This window comes from Pristis pectinata, chromosome 18 (assembly GCF_009764475.1).
Source record: "Pristis pectinata isolate sPriPec2 chromosome 18, sPriPec2.1.pri, whole genome shotgun sequence".
NCBI classification, from domain to species: Eukaryota; Metazoa; Chordata; class Chondrichthyes; order Rhinopristiformes; family Pristidae; genus Pristis; species Pristis pectinata.
In genome coordinates, this window is record NC_067422.1 from 10,223,920 (window position 1) to 10,248,203 (window position 24,284).

The 24,284-nt window shown below is 39.1% G+C and overlaps 2 protein-coding genes across 5 annotated transcripts in view; one reads left to right on the forward strand and one right to left on the reverse strand.

The window, feature by feature from the left end:
* The window catches only part of LOC127580018 (CDP-diacylglycerol--glycerol-3-phosphate 3-phosphatidyltransferase, mitochondrial), a 34,910-nt gene extending 24,918 nt beyond the window's left edge, over nucleotides 1-9,992 (forward strand). For 3 of the 4 annotated variants that reach the window (XM_052033150.1, XM_052033152.1, XM_052033153.1), the window contains 3 exons: nucleotides 3,934-4,082; nucleotides 7,258-7,401; nucleotides 9,602-9,992. In XM_052033150.1, the coding sequence (XP_051889110.1) occupies nucleotides 3,934-4,082; nucleotides 7,258-7,377 (269 nt within the window). In that variant the 3' untranslated portion in view covers nucleotides 7,378-7,401; nucleotides 9,602-9,992. Of the gene's footprint in view, nucleotides 1-3,933; nucleotides 4,083-7,257; nucleotides 7,402-9,601 lie in introns of those variants that run through there. The other variant, XR_007957766.1, reaches the window with a different exon arrangement.
* Nucleotides 9,536-24,284, reverse strand: part of LOC127580014 (dynein axonemal heavy chain 17-like) — a 251,034-nt gene continuing 236,285 nt past the window's right edge. The window contains 9 exon segments of the mRNA XM_052033141.1: nucleotides 9,536-9,783; nucleotides 10,125-10,350; nucleotides 11,229-11,372; nucleotides 15,375-15,557; nucleotides 16,188-16,370; nucleotides 17,378-17,557; nucleotides 21,792-21,983; nucleotides 22,761-22,988; nucleotides 23,840-23,967. Coding sequence (XP_051889101.1) covers nucleotides 9,536-9,783; nucleotides 10,125-10,350; nucleotides 11,229-11,372; nucleotides 15,375-15,557; nucleotides 16,188-16,370; nucleotides 17,378-17,557; nucleotides 21,792-21,983; nucleotides 22,761-22,988; nucleotides 23,840-23,967 — 1,712 coding nt within the window.

Consider the following 24,284-nt stretch of genomic DNA (forward strand, 5'->3'; position numbering starts at 1 on the left):
TAATCATTTTTAAAAATTTGGAGCAAGTTGTTGGAGCTAGTTGTTGACTTTTCCTGGAGATACAATGCTTACAAATGAGCTATGATTTTTTTTACTAGAAATGTTCAGCCAGCTTCTGGATAAGGATTTGTTGGACTCAATGCATACTGTTATTAAAAATCATCATGATGAAAAGCACAAAGACTCCAGAAAAAGCCATGAAGTGCTTTTGGGCATTGAGGGCAGAAGTCGTGCTGCCCCATCATTACAGCAGTGGTAGTAGATTCAATTAATTAATTAAATAGAAATCTGGAAGTAGACCCTCCAGACATGAAATGTGTCTCAAAAACACACCCTCTTCCCAGGTGTGTGTCAGATAAGGAAATCTGCAGACCTTGTCTACTGTGGCCCATGTACGACTCCAAATGATGTGGTGCCTTCTGACTGTGTTCTGAGTCATGCAGATCAAGAGAAATTAGGGATGAATGTCTGCATTGCACAAATGATTTTAAAAACAAAGTCCTTTATCAATTTCACAACTCACTATAAAGTGACTGTCACTTTGAAGTCTTAATGAAATAACATTACTATAGGTTATCTTGCAGTATAACAATGATACCTTAATGGTTTAATGCCAAGAAATAGTCTCTGCTAAAAATTATATTAGAGACATGATGGTGTAATGGTTATGAGTTCCAATTAAGTTGGAAAAAAATTAACTGACTGGCACTAGAAATGTACCCCTTTGTAATTGTCCAGTTAAAACCCATCTGGTTCTCTGGCAGCTCAAGAACTTGCCACCAGCACTAGTTTGTACGTGGCTTCAGACTCTCAGTGCGTGGCTGAGATACTATCCTAAAGGCAACAGGGATCAGCAGTGAGTGTGGTTGTACTGATGCCACCGTGCCCAACCCCTTCCCCACCCAGCAAAACATCTAGAACATTGAATTACACTGATGAAAATGAAGGTGATTCAATCACATCGGGAAGTAAGAAAAAAACCTGCATTTCTGTCGTGCTTTTTGTGACCTCAATCACCCCAAAGTGTTCTGCAGCCATTGAAAAACTTTTAAGATGTTTTTTTTTAAATTCTTGGAAATATAGTGGCTAACCTGCCCAGAGTGAAGCTCCACAAACGGTAATAGTACTGGGATCTGAGAGGTGAACCAAGTGAATGATAATGCAGTCTGATCCAGTCAGTGGTACTGTATGTTTGGGAGATTTGAAACCGGTAAATAAGCTGTGGTTTTGTAACAAAAAAAAACATCTTGTTAATCACTATTCAAGAAAAAATGTCTAATGTTAGTGGTGTTGCAAAGTAATAATCACTTGTAATAAAAACAGAAAATGCTAGAAACACTCGGCAGGTCAGGCTGCTTCCGTGGAAAGAGAAACAGAGTCACTTTATCAGGTTGAAGACCCTTCTGTCACCTTTAAAGAGATTTCACCATCAGGCATGCCTTCCTCATCCACCTTCAGCATTTTGAAGGGAGTGTTTCCTTCGTGGCTCCCTAGTTGTGCTTCCATTTCTCCCAATCTCTCCCCTTCCCACATCACTCTCCTGTGAAATGGCAGGAGATGCAACACTTGTCCTCTCTTGCCAGCAAAGGACCCAAACAGTCCTTCCAGGCAAAGCAGCAATTCACCTGTACTTCATTTGACCTAGAAATACTGCATTCAGTGTCAGTGTGGTCTTCTGTATATTTGGAGGAGCCAAGTGCAGTAATACTATCTCAGGGTTTTACTGTCCACAGGCACTGCCTGTTCTGGGCATGACCAGAGTTCTTTTTTATTTTCAGTTCTCTGCAAGAGCTTTGGTGACCATTTCACAGCCTTTATTGTCCTTTTTTTTTGTTTTATCCTTCTCTGTAACTGCCCTCATTAATCTATCAACCAGGCGGCTTTGCAAACAGCATATTACTGTGCCAAGGCTGCCCTTCCTGCATCCTTCCTGAGATATTTCCTTTGTCTTATCCATTCCACCCCCTGCCGCCTCTACAACTTAAAACTAACGTATTTTCTTACTTTCTGGTTCTGTTGCAGGGTCTTGGACCTGAAATGGTAACTTGGTTTCTCTTTCCACACATGCTGTCTGATTTGCTAATGTTTGCAGCATTTTCTGTTTTTATTTCAGAGTTCTAGAAATGTAGTTTGATTTTTCAATTACTGTATAATTAAAAAGCTTTTGATACTTATTTTAATGTTCAGGAATGCAAGTTCTTCACTGGGGCTATGGATTTGCTATCCAGCCATAATTGTACATTTTTAATCTTTCTTTATTCACAGTAGATGTGTGGTTCTATTCTAAACTACGCTGGCAGACGAAGCCATCTTGAACACTTTGTAATTTTTGTATGAGCACAGTATAAAATGTTACCTTAATCCTTATTTTGCTGGTCTTTCATAAATGGAATGCTTTTCAGCTTCGCTTGAGGGTATGTGAATGGCCTGAACAGAATGTTTTCAATGTTTGGTTTCTGGTGTGAATTCCGAGAAGTGCAGTTTGCTTCCTGTACTTCACTTCACTTGCATTGTGCAATGTTTTCAGTGTAGATATGTCTTGCACGGAGTAGAGAATAATATGTGCTCTTGCTAAATTATTTAACGTCTTATTTAACTATTTTGGTGTAATGTCATCTGATCTCTTTGGGCTGAATCAGTTCTTTAATGTTCTAAATTTTGTTCTTGGAACATGTTCAGCAGAAGTTAGTTACTCTGAAGGTTTTTTTTTTCACTAAGCCCATTCTTTCTTTAGAGTACTTTGTTATGTGAAATGCTCACTGCCAGCATTTATTGAATCCATATATTTTATTGCTGTGTTTTAAGAAGTACAATGAGCTATTACCCAGCAATTTCCCAGGGTTTTAGTTTTAGTTGAAATTATTTAGGTGTCGTTTTATTTTGAGTGATAAGTTTGTCCTGTCCTGTAAGTTACAATAAGTGTTTACATTATAGCAAATCTATTTTTCTCCACAAGTACTACTTTGAAAATGAAATATTAATGTTTAAAAGTTAAACTACCTTTAGTGACCTTTTCATTCTCATCATTCTCCGACCTCTGTGAACTTCAGTCAGAATGAACCTGAATGGCTTATATAGCTTGTCTCAGTCACTCGGGCGCTATTTCCAGACCTCCTGCCTTAAGCTCCAACCAAGTAACGCAGTCATGTCATTGTTCTGTTGAAGAACAACAATATTAGGAAAGGGTTTATGGTTTCCTTCTGCAGAAGGTACCTTATCCACGAGCCTTTGTCATCTTTGGTGGAACACGTGCACATTGGTCTCCTCTGACTACAACAGTGAACCTGTTGCAGAACTGTGCTGGAAGGTCATGGGGAAGTACAGTCCCTTACTGTACCTTAATGCTGATCCTTGTATGTTCTGCAACTGAATACTGCTCTCCCTCGTGGTCCAGCAGTCTCCAGCCAAAGGTAAAATCCACACTGAGAGCCCAGAACAGATATCCCATGAAGGAAACTGTGGGAGGGATCTAGTGCTGGGTCAAGTACCCCCTCACTGACTCTAAAGTACAGGTCCCTGGCTTCAGCCTCTCTTGAAGATTTTCCATATCAAAACCCCTAAAGGCTAGAATGATGTGGTGACCTGGTCCACAGTTGTATATTTTAGATGACCCAATGTATGATTATGGCCATGAGTCCCAAACCTTGGAACCCATCATATATTTAAGATCTGTTGTAGGAATCCCCTCACTTCTCCTCTTGCCATTGACTGGATTTGAAAACTGGAAATGCCAGTCATTTCATGTTACAAAAGAAATCCAGCATAGTTCAGATAAAAATTATAGAGCCTTGATAGTTTCAGAAGAGACTTTTAATTCACATTTCTAACATTTAATTCTGTTGCCTGTGATGCATTATAGCAAAAATGAATAGGATGATGGTGCTCCCTCATTCGAAATGAAGTGTTTTTCATTATTACCCTTTTTTTCTATAGGTCTGTGGTATTACTTGTCAGGAAGCAAGTGGCCTTGTCTAACTTTGATTGGCTCTCCCAACTTTGGGTATAGATCGGTACATAGAGACCTGGAGGCTCAGTTAGTGATCGTGACAGAGAATCGCAAGTTACAACAGCAGTTACACCAGGTCAGTAATGAATTTAAATGTTATATTTATTTTATATTATGTGTTCAAAACAAAACAAGTATTTGCATCTCGTTGCTACTTAGAGGCTAGTTTTCATTTTTTTGCTCTTGATATCGAGTCTATACCAGTTATGCTGAGGTTAAAGGTTTCCCCCAACTTGAAAACTGGATGAAAATTAAAAAGTACAATAAAAACAAAAATGTTGAAAATACTCAGCAGGTTAGGTAGCAAAGGTGGTTTCAGCTCTGCTGATCAGTCTCTAAATAGCAGTCTTTGTTGATTAAAACTGGATAAATGATTTGTGATTTTACTATTGCTTAGACAGAATTGAGCTGAGTTAGAAGCTGGTAAGTGGTGCCTCAAGGATATATCTATGAACATGCACATCCTTGCTTTCCCTACTATGAAACAAAACCAGACAGCATTCTACCCATACATTAGGAAATAGGGGGAAAATCATAAAATGGCAGCCTGCCAGTGAATGTGCTGGAACCCGCTACTTTAATTTCACTCCCTTTTTCCAGTGTGTCTTTGCATATCTTTCAAATGCTCACCTGATTGCACACGTACGTTGTGACTCACCTGCCTGCAACAACAAATATTTGTAGAAAAGCAATTCATTCCCCCAACATATTTTTCTGCACTGGGAGTAATCCTTGTAAGCGCCATGTTTCTAACATTGGCTGTAACATTTTTTATACCAGGCTATAAATTTGCAGATCAATAGAAACAACGGAGGTGTGTGGGTTTTAGAGTGTGTGGAGGGTTAACTCTACAGAAATTGACACTAGTTGGAAAGCTGGCTGCAACTCGCTGGTGTCTACAACTCACTCCAAGGGGTAGCAATAACCTCATTGGGAGTGGAGAGATACATAATAAAGTCAATTAGTGCTATGCTAACGTGGTTTTTCCAGTGAAAGGGTGGCCCTACTACTTTCCCAGGTCATCTGATAAATGCCACTGAAACAGGATCAAAAGACTTTTCAAGGAAATGAGCCAAAAATCACATTTTATTTTGAAAGGCTTAGTTCAGAATACTTCTGATGAAAATGAAAAAAATCTGGAGATGCTGCTAGGGCAGGCACAGTAGTGTAGCGGTTAGCACAATGCTATTACAGCGCCAGGGACCCAGGTTTAATTCCACTGCTGTCTGTAAGGAGTTTGTACATTCTCCCTGTGTCTGTGTGGGTTTCCTCTGGGTGCTTCAGTTTCCTCCCACATACGGATTAGGAAGTTGTGGGCATGTTATGTTGGTGCCGGAAGCGTGGCGACACTTGCAGGCCGCCCCCAGCACATTATCAGTCTGTGTTGGTTGTTAACGCAAAAAGACACATTTCATTGTGTGTTTCGATGTACATGTGACTAATAAATATTATTATATCTCTGATAGGGTAAAACCGGAGTGACCATGGTGATAAGCTGTAAACAAGGTTATCTGCTCAGTGAGTGAAAGGGAGCAGTTAGAGAGCGAGAGGTTAGACCATAGAACCCAGACAAAAGAATGTGGGAGTTGTAAAGTGCAGAGCAGGAGGACAAGCCCAGCAGGTCAGGGCATGTCCTCCAATCCCAGAGGAAAATAGAAGGAGAACAAAACAAGCTGATACAGGTTGCATTTCTTCCAATCTAGTGTACTGCTTTCTGTGTTCACAATGTGGTCTCCTGTACATAGGAGAAACTGAACTCGTATTGGGTGATTGCTTTGCAGGACATCTGCATTCAATCCACAGGGTGACCCTGAGCTTCTCACTGCCTGCCACTTTAATTTCCCACCCCACTCCCAATCTGACCCATCGACTTATGGCCTCCTGTACCATCACAGTAAGACCCAAGGCATACTTGAGGAACAGCACTTCATTTTTTTTTTTGTCTGGGCAGGTTGCAGTTTTCTGGACTGGATACTGAATTCTACAACTTCAGGCAAGTTGATTTCTTGGTATCAGTGATCCATCTGTAATCTTAGCTTGTTTTCTTTCTTTTTTTTCGTCTCTCTGGGCATGGAGGACATGCCCAGCACTTGGTCTGCATTTCACAACCATATTCTTTTGGAGACACAAGAGACACTGGAATCTAGAGCAACAAATAGTCTGCAGGAGGAACTTAGTGGGTTGAGCAACATCTGTGAGGGGAAAGAAATTGTTGATGTTTCAGATGGAAACCCTGCATCGGGACTACATCCCACATTCTCTTGTCTAGCTTCTTGTGTCTATGCTCTCGCTCTCTAATTGCTCCCATTCACTCACTGACCAGATAACCTTGTTTACAATTTACCCCCAGGGTAACTCTGGTTTTACCCTATCAGAGAGATCCCCTCCCTCACCCTCCCTGCAGCTTTACAAGCTTTTTTCTCCTTTTCAGCTCTGACAAAGCATGTCCGACCTGAAGCGTTGACTCTGTTTCTCCTCCCACAGATGTGGCCTGACCTGCCGAGTCTTTCCAGCATTTTCTGTTTTTGTTGTAGAATTGGGTCTCGGGTCCAGAAGGCTGCGGAATGCTGAGATGAAAGATGAGGTGTTGTTTCTCATTGCACCTCATTGTAACAGGACAAGAGGCCGTAGACACAGATCAGAGTGGGACAGATATAAGTATGATCGAGACGGATTTTCCGTGAAGATGTTGCTGGAATGTCTTTCCATTTTCTGAACCAGGCTTCCCCCTTGGCACAGTTGACAGAGCCTTTGATCATATCTCATTTTATTGCTGTTGTGCCTACAACATGGAACAGTACAGCACAGGAACAGGCCCTTCGGCCCACGATGTTGTGCCGAACTAATTATAAAGCATCCTTGTTATTTGCATCAACAGTTTTCATTTATTATCGTCTTTAGTATAGTAAAGCACTCCAGAAGTTGTCACAGTCACAAATAATATGGAGAATGGATACTGAGATTAATCAAACTGACTAACTATTTGCTTGAAGGCATAAATTTTAAGGAGGACCTTGAATGTGAGGGCAAAATTTTTAAAATTTAAAATTTCAAAGAAATGGAAGGTACTGAGGTTGGGAGTGATGTTCAGGCAGATCTATTGCAGGACTGGTTAAAAATAGTTGAGTCTTTCTCGTGTTGACTTTGTCCTGTAACTCAGAGCCCTCCTAATCTTTGCTTTGGCTGGGAGAAAACACATTTTCATGTAAATTTATTGTGCTATATGATATGAATGCACCCATATTTTCCAGGAACAAGAACACTTGTACCGTTTATCAAGTGAAGTTTTGACTTCTACATTTGACCAACCGAATAGACATGTGAAACTCTGGGTGAAACTGGTAACACCTTTAATAAAGAACTTTTTTTAGAAACTGGCAAAGGATACTTCTGTTGTAAGTTCATTTTAATTCAACTTTCAATTTTGTAGCTTAATAGATAAAACTATTTTAAATGGAGGATAGTTGAAAGTTTTAAAACTATAGCCAAACTCTCAACTTTTTATCAATGCAGCCTTGAGTTATTATATTTCAGTGATTAATTTTACTCTGCTGATGTCAAAGCTCATTTTATTGCATGAAATAAGTTTTGGAGAGAACACAGTATAAATATGACCTTGATCCTGTGTGCCAATTTCTACTCTTGTATTTCTTTTTTTTTAAGATTGTAGCTGAATAATGGTAAATTTTATAGCGGGTATCACTTGCAAATGTTGGTTTAGATAGAAAGGTATTTGAGTACTGAAGTTGCCTTTATTATTCTACCCAAAATTAGGCAGTAAGAATTTAAACTTGTACTCAACAGGAATTTGTTTAATTCTACATATACTCAGCCACTCAGCTGAACTGAAGTAAATAGTGTAAAGATGGACAAATATACTTCCAAGTATTTATTTAACTTCAAGCTATTGAGTCCAATGTTTGCACCCACTCAGTTCTTGAATAGTATCCAAATAAATTTTATAAACTTCCAGCAGTTTTGCTATTCACGAGAACAACTAAGAGTTATGGGTATCTTGTATGCACAGGGAGACCAGCAATATGTAATAAAATCTATGGGTCAGTTATGATACCAAATGAACTTGAGAAGCTCTCTTGTAATATTTGCTATGGAGGAGCAGGTCCAACCACGTAAGTTATTTCAGTATTAGAAATGTTTTTATTATTTTGCAATTGGACATCTCTTTATGAAATAATTTGCAAGGGTTTTAATGACTGCTGCTTAGTACCCCTTGTAGCAATTTCTAAGGGGCTTGCTGTTTAACAATATCCATTTGGCTTAAGCTGGAGGAGAGGGGATAGGACTGTAGAAGGGGAGGAAGAGGGCAAAAGCACAACAGAACAGTTTCTGTAGTTGCTGGCCATCCACTTCAGATGCTCATTCCAGTTCGGTTAAGCTTTCTTCTTTCCTTTGCAGTATAGCTTCACTGCAGTCTATAAGCTGCTACTTTTGCACATGTTAGAAATATTTATTTCCCTATTTAAATTAAGGTTTTGTTCATGAGCAGTGTTCTTACTCGTGTCATTCTGTTGAAAATGCATAAATAAGAATAAATCTACAGGTCTAGATTGCTTGTGGTCACAATATTTAAATGTTATACAGATATATCCTGGGCCAATGTTTTTCAAGGATGGCAGCTAATTGATAATTTGACTGTCACAGTGGCAGAAATAGCAACAAGATGACTGACTGTATTATGTTATTTTTTTAAAGTAAGTTTGTTTTGCTAACAAAATGTTGCATTTTGAATTATGACATTCAAAATGTTAGATGAAAAAAAAGTGATAATTTTTAATCATTTATGGAATGTGGGCAACTCTAACAAGCTGGTGTTTATTCCCTAAATCTAATTGCTCTCAAAAGTGGTTGAGGTGCTTTTCTATTTAAAAATTCTTCACCTGTTGAGCAAATTGCTGGTGTAGGGCATCTTTTCCACATACTTGCTAAATTTTCTAAAGATTGTAACGGGTTATGCAAAAGGTCTAATGATCTGAAACTGCAGAATATGTTTGTTATGGGCTTCAATGTCCACACATCTTCAGTTACTCCCAACATTGCTTTTTTTTGGTAAAAGATAAATGTAGGAATTTTCTCTTTTGTTTTTCCACTAAGCTTGCATGTAAGGTAGTATCTTGCAAGCTTTCTCAGCTGCTGAAATTTGGTTCAAATGACAATGAATTTTGGAAGTGGAATGCCATTTCTTATGGATATGTGACTCTGCCTGCTTACGGGTTCTAGTCCTCTGTAGGACATGAAGACCATGCCTGGTATATTGAACCCTTCAGCATGTTGAATACTGATGATATTATGGAAAGAGCAAAGATATGTTGCAATAACTATTAAAGGGTATCTAAACTTCCAAAGCTCCTAATAAACTGCTTCTGTTTCTATTATTTCTACATGGATGAAGTCAAATTAACATGCCAATTAAATATTTATTTAAATAAATGGTTGAAGTAGAGAGTTTTTTTTTAAATCTGTGCCATAACTTTTTAAATGATTCAGTTTATCACTAAGTTTCATCCTTCTTTAAACTTGTAGTAAAACTGCAACACCTGCAAGGATCCATTTAGCTCGTTTCTCTTTTGTTTTCAGATTAAAAGTCCAGACATAAGTCGGACCTCGGGTACGGGTTTTATACACTGGGCATTCGTAAATATTTTTTGTTTCTTGACGATCGACTGGAATGGCTTTGATAAAGGCAACTGGCATCGCTGGCGTAAGTTCCTTCAGTCGTGCGTCAGCAAGGACTCCACTGTTCTTATCCCAACGTGCACCTTTCAACATATAAAATATTGTTAGTGATTTGGCTGGAAAATCTTTTGCTGCAGAGTTGTATTTTGTTTATTGATAAGCAAGCAAAAATAATGAAAACTGAATGAGTTCCTTCTGTGATGGAATGTCTCCCAGAAAATTTTTGTCAATGATATATGTTATTTTAGGATCTTTCTAATTTGGTAGAAGCTAATAAAATCAATGAAAGCTTTTTGAATAATTTTCTTTTAAATTTATCATAACATTCCAATAGTGGCTTACAGTGCATTTATAGTGACCTATTCAACACAATTGCCTCACCTACAGTTATTCTTAAAAATTATTGATTGTACAAGTGCCTAACCTTCCATGTACAGCCCATGGATGTAAGCTCCTTCTCTAGGAGCACTTGTCATGTCTTCTTTGTTTTTTTTTGTAACTTCCACTGCTAGACACATTTTATCCAGTGGCCATTCATTTTTTCTAGCCATAGATTGCATTATAGCTGTGAGGAAGGATTGAGGATTGAATAAACCACCAAGCCACACTGCATTAGGCAGAGCAAAATCCGTGCTCCACGCTTCCAAATCCTGGAAATAAATACAAGTTAGTGAGAAAATTGAAATAAAATATTTCTCCATAAACATTTTAGAACTAGTTTGATAAGGTGCTAGAATGTATTTATAGGACAATTCACTAAAACAAAATACATCAATTGGTTGCTCAGGGCCTTAGTCCTAACCTTCTTTCATTATGGGTAATAGCAGTGCTTTGTACAAAATGATAAAATTAATTCTCAGCTTGAAGGATTTACATCACCCACATCAGTTGTGAGAGCTACATGAAGGGGCAAGATTGTAATTGTGTCATTCAGTTTTTTCACCTGGAATAGTTTGGTAGGACTGGAGCTTGTTCTTAGCAGTTATCTAAGAGCAGACATAAAATATTATGAGATCTTTGTTTTTTCACAGAATAGTGGACATCCAAAATGTCTAAAATTTGACTTGCTGAATTCCTTTTAAATGAGAGCAGGATTTACTAATATTGATGGGATGAAGAACACTTCTTATTTGACAAGGCTTGGAGATTGGAGAGGCAATTTTTGCCTGGATGTTGTCTTTTTGATTCTCACAGAAGTGGGCTTATCTTTCATCCCGGGAGTAACCTGAGGAAGTGTCAGTTCATATCAGAGCATACAGCCTAAATCAGTTTCCATATTTAATTAGGTATATCACAAAATTATTTTTAAGAGATCTGCACATCTGGCAAAAATTAGTTACAGATCAGATTCATTTTGGAACATTTAGGATCTGATTTTTTTTTAAATCCCACTGATGTTACATCTAGTTTAGGAATGGTGTTAATGAGGAAAACTTGGGATAATGACTTTGAGAACAGTCAGGCATTGGACATTATTCTTCCTTTGTACTTATCACTAAAACTTTTCAATTAAATCATTGTGTCTCACCCTGATGCGAAGAAGGAAATCAGTAAACCATGCAGCTAAGTTCAAAAGTGAAGGATAAGCAAGATTTGCCCATGTTTCTGGAACTGTGTCAAAGAATAAGGAATTTGAAATACTTTCCATATCAGCTGTTATAGTCAGTTCACCCTGAAAAACAGCACAAATGCAAAATGCATTGTTTTAATAACTGGACTTCAAGTTTGTAGTCTTCGCTAATCGATATAACATTTTTTATATATTTTAAAAAAACCTTCAATAAGTCAACTCTGGTCCACTGTACATTAGATTGCAATAAGGCAACACCACTTGGACTAGTGACAATCTATCACCTACCACACTGCCCCAACATATCCATTATGCTATTCAACTTCCCAAAGATGGAGTTGTTACTTCTAAGCTCATAACCTCTAGAATTATTTGCAGAATTAGACAACCATTGTAGAGAAATTCTTAAGTTATTTTCATACCCTTGGGTCTTAATTTAGAAACCATTTTGTATTCATGCCTGATGTAATTATGTATGGTACGATTTGTCTGGATAGCATGCAAAACAAAAGCTTTTCACTGTATCTCGGTATATGTGACAATAATATACCAATATCAGCGCAATTCTTTGAAGAGGGTAACAGTAGAAGTTGTTGGATGGCTGTAATTTTACATCTTGGCCATTATTTGACTGTGATCATGGTTGTCCAGGAAATAGGTGTTTTAAAATTAGATCTTTAAATATTCCCAGGAACCATTGGAATGGGCAGATGTACCTTCACTTTAAAACTTCAATTGAAGGATAGTAATACATGTTTCATAATTATGGGCGAAAATCATCTTTTGATCCATTTCAGATCATTGTACTACATTAAGTAAATCACTGGTTTATATGCCAGTATAAATACTTTCTTTACTGCTCCACATTAGAAATAAGAATAGGTCGTAGAGCCCCTTGAATGCATTCTGCCATTTTGTGAGTTAATGGTCTTGCTAGCTCCAACTCAAGCTGATACCACATTCCTGAAAATCAGCTAGAAAACAAAATTATTCACCTCAGATCTACAGTTATTGATTGACCCAGTGTCCATTGCTTTACAGAAGTGAATATTACACATATCAACTTTTTGTTCAGAAATTCCTCTAACTTTTTCCCTGAATAGGATAGCCCTAGATTTAAAGTCCTCTTGTCTGTTGACTCAGCAACCACCCGTGCCCCCAGCCCCATAGTGGAAAATATTTCTCTACCCAGCGTATCAGTTCCTTTCAGAATCCTAAAAGTATCACATCACCCTCAGCTTTTTTTCTTTCCCTTTACCTGGAACTACTGGGTCAGAGCTGTCAGTTTTCCAGTGGTACTCTAACATTGCCATTCTGTTGCCATTGTCATATAGGCAGCAGGTTAATTAAGACAGTCGTCAACACTGTTCATTGATGAATGTTGGGGACATCCTTGTGGTCCCTTGCTCAGATAATGACACCGATACTCAGACTGAAGTGTTACCACAAGATACTGTTATGGTTATGAAGCAGAGTGTTGGCTCTGACAAAACCATGCTCTGATGGACTCTGCTGGAATTAGCTTTTCCTTCTTGCTGACCACACAGATCCAGAGGTTGGCACCCTTTCTGACTACCAAGGAGAGCTGGTTTGTCTCCTGTTGAGCCTCATCCAAGGAATCGATCATGGTCAGAGTCTAGTTCATTTTGGCATCATCAGATACTTCCAGAACTGAGATAAAGCAGCCATACTGCTCAGAAACAGGCCTTTGAGCCCACCATGTCCATGCCGACCATCAAATATCCATCAATACCAATCCTATTTACCAGTACTTGGTCTGTAGCCTTCTATGCCTTGGTGAATTCAGTGCTCATCTAGATGCTTAAACGTTGTGAGAGTACCTGTCTCCATCACCCACTCAGGCAGTGTGTTCCAGATTTCAACCACTCTTTGGATGAAAAAAATTTCCTTCTCAAACCTCTCTAAACTGTTTCCTCCTTGCCATAAACCTATGACCTCTAGTTTTGGAAAACTCTGTCATGGGGAAAACTTTTCTCTGTCTACCCCATCTATGCGCCTCATAATTTTGTATTTCACTATAATGTCCCACCTCAGCCTTCCCCAAACTAAGGAAAACAAACCTAGTCTATCCATTCTCTCATAATTGAAATGTTCCAAGCCAGGAAACATCCTGATGATTCTCTGCACCCTCTCCAGTGCAATCATTTTCTTCCTATAGTGTGATGATCAGAAATTCACACAGTACTACAGCTGTGGTCTAACCAATGTTTTAACCAATGCCATAACCTCCCTTCCGCGCCGTGGCTAATGAAAGCAAGTATCCCATATGCCTCCTTCATCATCTAATCTGTCTGTACTGCTACCTTCAGAGATTCTTTGGATTTGTCTCTTTGTTCCTCAGTACTCCCTAGCACAGCTCTACTATTCATTGGATAGGTCCTGCCCTTATTAGTTCTCCCAAAATGTTTGCCTTGCATTTATCAGGATTAAATTACATCTGCCATTGCTCTATGTATTTTACCAACCAATCAATATCATCTTGCAGCCAAAGACTATCCTCCTCACTATCAACAGCTCACTTCAATGACTTCGGGGGACGGGGGGGGGGGGGTGCACACGCTCCTGTTTACATCAACAATGCTGAGGTTGAGAGGGTTGAAAGCTTCAAGTTCCCCGGAGTGAATGTCACCAATAGCGTGCCCTGGTCCAACCACATTGACGCCATGGCCAAGACAGCTCACCAGCGCCTCTATTCCCTCAGGAGGCTGAAGAAATTTGGCATGTCCCCTTTGACCCTCACCAATTTTTATCGATGCACCATAGAGATCCTCTCCAGATGCATCAAGGCTTGGTACAGCAACTGCTCTGCCCATGACTACCAGTAAGTACAGAGAGTTGTGGACCCAGCTCAGCACATCACAGAAACTAGCCTCCCCTCCATGGACTCTGTCTACACTTCTTGCTGCCTCAGTAAAGCAGCCATAATCAAAGACTCCACCATCCTGGATATTCTCTTTTTTCTCCCCTCCCATCTGGCAGAAGATATAAAAGCCTGAAAGCACATTTCACCAGGCTCAAGGACAGCTTCTACCCTGCTGTTGTAAGACTATCGAATGGTCCCCTAGAATGATAAGATGAGCTCTTGACCTCACAATCTGCCTAATTATGGCCTTGCACCTTATGTGTAACACTTTATTCTGCATTCTGTTATTGCTTCTCCCTTGTACTATCTCAATGCACTGTTGTAATGAAATGATCTGTATGGATGGCATGCAAAACAAAGTTTTTCACTGTACCTCCATACATGTGACAATAATAAACCAAATTACCATGATGTAGTTTGGTACAAAAAAAATCAAAATGTTGGAGACACAAGAGACTGCAGATGCTGGAATCTCGAACAACAACCAAAATACCAGAGGCATTCAGCGGGTCAGGCAGCATCTGTGTGGGGGTGGTGGTGGGGGGGGGTGGGGGCGGGGAGGTGGTGAAGGAAATGTTGGTGTGTCAGGTTGAAACCCTGTATCAATATTGAAATCAAATCAAAAAGGTGGGGTAGGTGGTGCATGATGGTATGTATGGGTGAGGTGTTGACAGGGTTGTGTACTTTTTCCACCATTTGAGTATGGCCTCCCATGCTCACATCACAGTCTCAGGAAGTTGGATGCTCTTCTTGTACGCTCCGGACTATTTTGAGCAATCATAGACCATAGATTCCTCACAAGTCAGTGATGACATAACATTTTTTAAAGGAGAATTTGAGAATTGAGAAGTAGGCATTGATGCAAACCTGCATCAATGTCTCCTTGCATGAGGATGTGCACAGTTTCATGGTTTCCAAGATCATGTGTCTCATGGTTCCCATGACACATTCTCCTCTTCCCAGCTGAGGTCACCAGAAGTATTTCTCTGCCATGCTCTAATATTTCAAGTAGGCAGAGTTGATCAAACTCGCCTTTGCAAAGTTCAGTTTAGAACCCACTAACTAGTGGAAATTTCTTCTCAGCATTTGTACAAAAATAAATAAAGATCAACTGGTATAAGGAAAAGCCGCGTGATTGAATGTCGGTAATCTTGATAGTCACAGTAAAATAGTGCAACAAAGAGAAAACAAAATCAATTATTTTTTTAAACATGACTAACCTTTAGACCAAGATTTAGTTCTTTCAAAGATCGTTTCAGCTCTGCAGTCAGTATGTTTGTTCTTTCACATTCCTGGAAGGCCACAACAACATAAGGCGTCCTGTCTTGTACTTTACCCATGATCTCCTGCATGTTAAAAGCTTCTGGCAGTTTTTCCAGGATTTCATCCAGAATTCCCTTAACCTGAATATCAACAGATTAAATCAACAGTGTTAGATTTATAACCTGTGTGATTCAGCAGGGGCCTGTTGACTGTAGACCTATGTCTTGTGGATATTGGGTGTAAGGCCCATCCCCTCAAATGGGTCAACAATGGTGAGGAGCTTGGCCTCTGAAAATGTACAAAATCAAGCTTCATCTACAGACTGTAGCTCAGCGACTGAGATTTGGGTAACTTTAGTTCTGGAGCGTAGCTTCTCATTAGTTTTGAAAGTTAGCTCCTGTGGGATGTTTGATGGACATGAGGTGCAAGATCGTGGCAAGAAAGATTTGAGATAAATGTTTGGGCAATGATGCATCCTTGTTTGACATCAAAGAGTCATAGAATCACACACCATTGAAACAGGCCTATCAACCCACCATGTGTGCACTCACTAGAATATCCCATTGACAAAATTTGACATTAACTGACACTTTCTTCTCCATTTAAATTAAACTTTGCTGGGGTAACTGAAGGTAATTTTCTCACTGTTAGATTGATCTTGCCATATAGCACACAACTTTAGTTGAAAGACAATTCTGGAAATGGTTGCATGTTATTTTTAATTAATATTTTTAAACATAGTAACTTTTTTTTTTGTTTTCAAAATATACCTTTTCCTCCCTGGTTACTCCAGTGCTGCTATCGCCAGCTGATTCCTTAGGTTGCAACTCAAGAACAGTGCGAAACAACTTTTCAGAGATGACCGTTAGGAATCCTATTTCTGCATTTGGGTGTAAACCGTACAAGTATGGACTCTCAGGAGGCAATACCTCATTCACGTAGTCATGATAGCCCTTATGTGAAACAAAAAGAGATATTTGTCTTTTTCAAAATCAGTGCATGTGTTAAGTTAGCTGGGGGGCTAAGTGCTTAAGTACAGGGTGCTGACATGATATCTACTCTCAAGATGTGGATAGATTATTGAAACTTGTGCCACTAATTTAACATACTTGTCTCTTTAATCACTTCAGGAAAACCCAGTGGGTAAAATTATGCCAGAAAGCCTTGATACATGAGATAAATGCCTTTAGAACATTACTATGGGTCAAGAGGAATAGGTCTGCCTCTGCTTAACCTAATAACCTTCCATCTTCAAAATTGCCCGCAAACTTTTATAATTTCCTCTGGACCTCCCACTGCCATCCTCATTTTCTCAACTCTCTATTTTCAATCTCTGAGCTTGCTGTTTCTGCCCCCAGTCACTGCTACCTGACATTTCCTCCATCTCCACCTCTAAGTCATTCCAATCCCACATTCCCCCCCACTCCCACCATCATCACCATAGCCTTCTCAACCAGGTTCTACTTTAAATGGCATTGGAAAAAAAATCAATAGTATTTTGGTTTGGATACACTTATGGCGTTGACAAAGAACAGGTATTAATTGAGGACCTATGGCTCAATGGCATAGCTTGTTTTGGCCACCTGGAAAAATTCAAATTGAGATTTGGTCAACTTAGCAGGAAGGAAACAGAACTGGGGTCTGTGGACATTGACCTTCAAACATGCACAGACCTGAAAGCCATATCCTGTGTTCATGAACAGGTGATAACTGACCCAAAATGACTGAGGAAGGAGGCCTATGACCCACTCAGATTTCCACTCTTCCTGTTGATAGTCTGTGAGATATTTTCATGTTTGTGCGTTCTTAACATGACTTTACATCATGTGAAAGAATTGGAATACATGTCAATAAAATCACAATGACCAGCCAATGACCAGCTACTCGGGAGACCTGGAGAAACAGAGCAACATTATTCTTTTGATTCTTGACAATAATTCATCTTTCAAACAATTCTTACCTTGTAATCAGTATTGGGTGGGATAGGAAAGCCTGGTGCAAGCAAAAGGTCTCCATCCAGCATTTCATTTCTTATAAATTCCTCCAGATAGGTACGGCATAGTTTACGATCCCAGTCATCGGTGATATGGCCTCCATACATTATTTCACCGAAGAGATAGCGCAAGTCATCCCAGGGAACCTAATAATTAAATAGAGCATATTGTAATAAAAAGAATCTAGATGGACAAAGTTAATTTTTTTAACCTCGTAAAAATATTGTGTATGAAAGGATAGTGAATAGGATTTAATTATTCAGGTTTGTTTCTTCCACTAGATCAACACTGTGACAAATGACATGTGCTGCTTTTTTTCAGTTTTCAAAATCATGTAACCTCTGCCACCACATAGAAATTATAACAAGAAGTAAAACCAAATGGGCTGTGAATTACATATAAAAGATTTATTTCATTGACAAAAGAGTGTTTTAATGGCCAAATATTTGTCCTATTGACAATATTTCCAATAAAACACTTGTGGCCACTTTAAAGCACTGAATTCTTACACTTTTGTAACCAAGGTTTAAATCTTATCCTGATTAGCAGAATTGATTTTGTTCAGTCTTAATATCTTTCTAATGAACAAGAAAGTTGGTCCCAGTGGCAATTTCATTTGTAGTGACATTTATAAGTGAAGATGATGATTATTAAATTTGACTTCCATCTAATGTTCTTTTTGGAACATTTGTAATTGGTGTGGCCGAGGGAAAGACCTTTTGTTGGGGAGGCTTCAAATGAGCAACAGAGAAAGATTTTCTGTGGGAGAAATCTGTGAAGACTGCAGATTTTCCTGACATAATTAGGTACTTTGTGGTACAATGCACCTCATTATATGATAAATTCAGATGTACCCTAGGTACTATCATGTGCCCCAGGGAGGATATATTTTATTTCAGTGTAAAGAAATAGAGGATAAAGTCTGTAGTCCACCATGTGTGGGTACTTAATGTTGTTGGGTTCTCTAGCTTGGTCAAATGTTTCTTTGAACTTCTCTATTGAACACTGTCCACAGAGGAAGTTGGAAGCTTCACTGAATCTGGGAAATTTTAGAAAATTAAAACCACTGCATCAACTACCACCAACCACTTCTTTTAAGACCCATCAGGACCTGGATACTTGTCAAGCCACAGTTCCAGCAATTTGCTCAGTATCATTACCCTGGTGATGAATTGTCCTGAGCCTCCTAAGGTTGTCCCTCTTTCCTGAGTAAGTTTCCCAGCCTCCCAATTCCTGATGTACAGATATTTGTGGGATGTTACTTGTATCCTTGATAGGAAGACTCTTGTAAACTATATGAATTCATCCACTGTTTTTCTATTACTAATGCTCCAGACTCACTTTCTCATGAGATAAATGCACACATTATTTGCTGTTGTCTTCTTAATTATCTATAGATATTCTTAGTATTCTTATATTTTTGGTTTATTTGTTTTGTACTTCAAGTTCTCCTTCCTTATTAATACTTTAGTCATTCTTTGCTAATCTTCTGACCTGCCACCCATATTTGTGCAATTATACGCGTTTGTTTTAAGTTTGATACTATCTTTCACATTTTTAGATAACCACAGATGGTGGGTCCTTTTCCTTGAAATTTTTCTCTATTCTGTGCACTCTGAAGGATTCTCTTAAATGGCTGCCATTGACAGACCCCTTTAAACAAATTTGTTAGTTCACTTTAACTTGCTCTGATTCATACATTCATAATTGCCCTTTGAGTTTAAAATACTCATCTTGAAACCATTTTTCTCACTCTCAAAACTGAATGCAAGATTTAGCCATTTTATGATCACAGTAACTAAGGGGCACCTTCATTGTGAGGTTCTTCATTAATCCTCTTACTGTATAGCCTGCTCTCTGGTTAGTTCCAGAATATGCTGCTCGAAGAAACTATCCTGAAATCACACTATGAATTCCTCATCTTGACTTCTCTTGCCCATCTGATTTTTCAGTCTATATATAGATTAAAATCCCCCATGAAGAAAGAAACTTACCTAAGGTTTAGAAAGCATGGATCAGACAGGGCTCCAGAACTCTCTAGAGTTACAAGGTAGCCAGGAGGGACCTTAAGAATGGACTTAGGAGAGCTAGAAGGGGGCATGAGAAGTCCTTGGCGAGTAAGATCAAGGAAAACCCCAAGGCGTTCTACACGTACATGAAGAATAAGAGGATGACTAGAGTCAGAGTAGGACCAATCAGGGATAAGAGAGGAAATGTGCCTGGAATCAGAAGAGGTAGGGGAGGCCCTTAATGAATACTTTGCTTTGGTATTCACCAGAGAGAGAGACCTTGACGTTTGTGAGGATGGTGTACAACAGACTGATATGCTAGGGCATGTCAATGTGAGGAAAGAGGATGTGCTGGAACTATTGAGAAACATTAGGATAGATAAGTCACCGGGGCCGGATGGGATATATCCAAGGTTATTATGGGAAGCTAGGGAAGAGATTGCTGTGCCTTTGGCGACGATCTTTGCGTCCTCACTGGCCACAGGAGTAGTGCCAGATGATTGGAGGGTGGCAAATGTTGTTCCTTTGTTAAAGAAAGGAAGTAGGGATAGCCCTGGGAATTATAGACCAGTGAGTCTTACTTCAGTGGTGGGCAAATTACTGGAGAAGATTCTTAAAGACAGGATTTATGGGCATTTAGAGAAGCATAGGCTGATTAGGGACAGTCAGCATGGCTTTGTGAGGGGCAGGTTGTGCCTCACGAGCCTGATTGATTTCTTTGAGGATGTGACAAAGCACATTGATGAAGGTAGAGCAGTGGATGTAGTGTACATGGATTTTAGTAAGGCGTTTGATAAGGTTCCTCATGGAACGCTTATTCAGAAAGTCAGGAGGCATGGGATCCAGGGAAGCTTGGCTGTGTGGATTCAGAATAGGCTCGCTCATATAAGAGAGGGTGGTGGTAGATGGAACATATTTTGCCTGGAGGTCAGTGAGCAGGGGTGTTCCGCAGGGATCTGTTCTTGGACCCCTGCTCTTTATGATTTTTATAAATGACTTGGATGAGGATGTGGAAGGGTGGGTTAGTAAGCTTGCTGATGATACAAAGGTTGGTGGTGTAGTGGATAGTCTAGAAGGTTGCTGCAGATTACAACAGGATATTGATAGAATGCAGAGCTGGGCTGAGAAGTGGCAGATGGAGTTCGACCCAGATAAGTGTGAAGTGATACACTTTGGGAGATCGAATTCGAAGGCAGAATACAAGGTTAATGGCAGGACTCTTAGCAGTGTGGAGGAACAGAGGGATCTTGGGGGCCACATCCATAGATCCCTCAAGGTTGTCATGCAGGTCGATAGGGTTGTTAAGAAGGCGTATGGAGTGTTGGCCTTCATTAGTCGGGGTATTGAGTTCAAGAGCCACAAGGTGATGTTGCAGCTCTTTAGAACTCTGGTCAGACCACACGTGGAGTATTGTGTTCAGTTCTGGTCACCTCATTATAGAAAGGATGTAAAGCTTTAGAGAGGGTGCAGAGGAGATTTACCAGGATGTTGCCTGGATTGGAGAGCATGTCTTATGAGGATAGGTTGAGCGAGCGAGGACTTTTCTCTTTGGAGAAGGAGGATAAGAGGTGACTTGATAGAGGTGTACAAGATGATAAGAGGTATAGATTGAGTCGACAGTCAGGGACTTTTTCCCAGTGCAACAATGGCTAAAATGAGGGGACATAATTTTAAGGTGATTGGAGGAAGATATAAGGGGGATGTCAGGGGTAAGTTTTTTTTTACACAGAGAGTGATGGGTGCGTGGAACGCACTGCCAGCAGAGGTTGTGGGGGCAGATACATTAAGGATATTTAAGAGACTCTTAGATAGACATATGAATGATAGAAAAATAGGGGGCTATGTGGGAGGGAAGAGTTAGATAGATCTTAGAGCAGGATACAATGTCGGTACAACATTGTGGGCCGAAGGGCCTGTACTGTGCTGTAGTGTTCTATGTTCTATGATTATCACTGTATGTTTCTGACAAGGTCCCATTATTTTTTCCTTAAAATTTTGTCCTACCATGAAGGTACCATTAGGAGTCCTGAACACCATTCCTGCAAGTGAATTCTTGACTTCATTATTTCCACCCAAACGCTTCAACTCCCTGGTACATTGAACTAAGATTGTCCCTGTCTATTGCTCTATGTTCATCATTCACTAACAGAGCCATTCCTCCATCTTTTCCTTGCTTCCTCATCTTTCTAAATGTCACACACCCTTCAGTTTTCAGGTCCCACTATTTGCACCTATGACCAAAAACCTATTCCCATGATTGACATTTGTCTCTTTGATCAGTGAAATTTTCCAGAATGAAATTAATATTTACTTGAAACAAAATCAAACTCTCAAAACTATTAATATGTAAACTATTCTATGTGAACTGTACCTTTGGATTGGCTTCTAAGTAGTTGAACAGTACATAAACAGAAATTGTAAGATCCCCATTGTTAAAAGGATAGGATCTATTCCATCCTTGTGCTCCAAACTTTCGCCTCTCAGCAACCACAGCATGAAAATAACAGAGTGCAAAAAGGATGCACTTAAATTCAGATTCTTTGGAGCACATCTCCAAGGTGTCCTACATTAACGTGGAGTAAATAATTAGTCAATTAACCATAAATAAAAGGATAAATAACATAATTAATATCATGAATTAATGAAAATTTTAATTGCCAATCTCAACAAATTAAGACAATATTTTGCTTAAAGATTCTAGCAAAATGCAAAAAAACTGATTATACAGTTACATTAATTTACCTTATACAGGCCTTTTGGTATTTCATGAGTTTAGCGGAAACATGTGGTTTACATCGGCAGGTTACCCCATAAAGAATTGGTGGGGCTATGGGAATTTGTTGTTCTCTCGATCTTATTTAACTTTCTACATGTTATTTATGGTTTGTAATAAAAAAGACCGTAGGAATGATTTCACCATTTGACATTGACAAAAACTGCCCAAAACTCCTGTGATTCAATAAGATGGTTCACCATCATCTTCTTCAAGGTATTTAAAAATGGGCAATTTATTTGTCAGCCTTGCAACAGCATGCATGTTCCATGAATAAGTAAAAATAATGAAATAATGTAATTTGAACAATATTAACATTTTTAAGAAAAAGGCTAAATTTATAATAAATCTGAGATGTTTAAGCAGTTATTTCAAATGCATTGTAGTGTTTGTACATTACCATTTTTACTGATATTTTATTTATATCCCAGTATTAAGTTTTCAAATATTGACATATCTTAGATGACAGGAGAAGAGCAAAGGAAAATTAATACTTGCATTGAAAAAAACTACACAATAATTTTCAATCACAGTTAAACGCAAAGATATTTCTATTTTTGTTTATACCTGATTAAACAAATCCAAAGCTTTATGCAGGTTGGCATACATGCCAGTGGGGGGTTCATTAGTGATTTTAATGGAATTTTCCAGTAATCCCTGGGGAATATTATGTGCCTCAGGACTTGCAGCTGGCTCAGCAGTCATAAAAACACGATAATCTGCGTGACTGCCTGTACTATATCGTTCCACTTTCTTATCCAGTGTACTCAGCCATTTAGCTACTAGATGAATGTTCTACAAGAGATTTTTACAAATATACAAGAAATTATACATAACAATGTAGAAATATATATATATAAAACAATGTAGAAAAGAGGGCAGGCACGGTAGTGTAGTGGTTAGTGTAACGCTATTACAGCACCAGGGACCCGGGTTCAATTCCCACTGCTGTCTGTAATTCCTTCTCCCCATGTCTGCTTGGGTTTCCTCAGGGTGCTCTGGTTTCCTCCCACATTCCAAAAGACGTACGGGTTAGGAAGTTGTGGGCATGCTATGTTGGCGCCGGAAGCATGGCAACACTTGAGGGCTGCCCCAGAACATTCTACGCAAAAGATTCATTTGACTGTGTGTTTCAATGTACATGTGACTAATAAAGAAATTTTATCTTATCAATGTAGAAATTAAATATATAAGGAACAATTCAAAAATACATTATGTATATATATCATTATAAATTCATTCAGTACTACTTGGGCAAGTAACACTGACATAAAAATATTTTCCAATACATTGGCAATAATGGGTACCACAGAATTAGACCACTGAAATAATTCTCATAAAACCAGAAAGCAAGGAACACAATAAGGCATGGAGTTCACCACTTGTGGCCTTCAGAACATCAAAATGCTGAGAAACTAAGCTGGCCCACGGAGAGATCCTAGGAGCAGTGGGGGATGTGGCTAGAATAGGCAGTGGAATATGGATAGGGAGGTGAACAGATGGCATCGAAACTCAGCCAAAAATGGCCTGCATTCCAGCTGCTTCTGGGTCCATATTAAGATAAAATCATCTATTGGTCAGTGGTCTCTAGTGGTAATTATTTTACATTAAGATATAACATTTAAACTTTTTAAATATGTCAATACCTGCAGAATAACCCAGTGTCCATTTACAGCTGCCACATCCAAAGCTTGCTCTGCCACTATCTCTTGACCTTGCCCCAATGATACATTATGAAATTTGCCATTGTCAATGGTAAAGCCCAACTTCTTGCCTTTGTAAAGTGAAAAGTAACAGATTATACTACAGCAATTGTACAGTATGCATATAGCATCATGATAGTTAAGTATTACAATTTAGAATTAAATTTTAATAAGGAAGATATCTTAGCAAATTATCGATGTCCCTCATGATTTTAGGTAGCTTTATAAGGTCTTACAGTCTCTACCTCAGAAGGCTATGAACTGTTGAGTACATAAGGTATAGATAGAGTAGAGAGTCCCTTGGCAGCTTTCGCGCATGGCTTTGTCAGAATCTTGTAAATCTCGAGATCATCTCTTATCTCATTCACGAGGAAGTTACCGGGGCTGG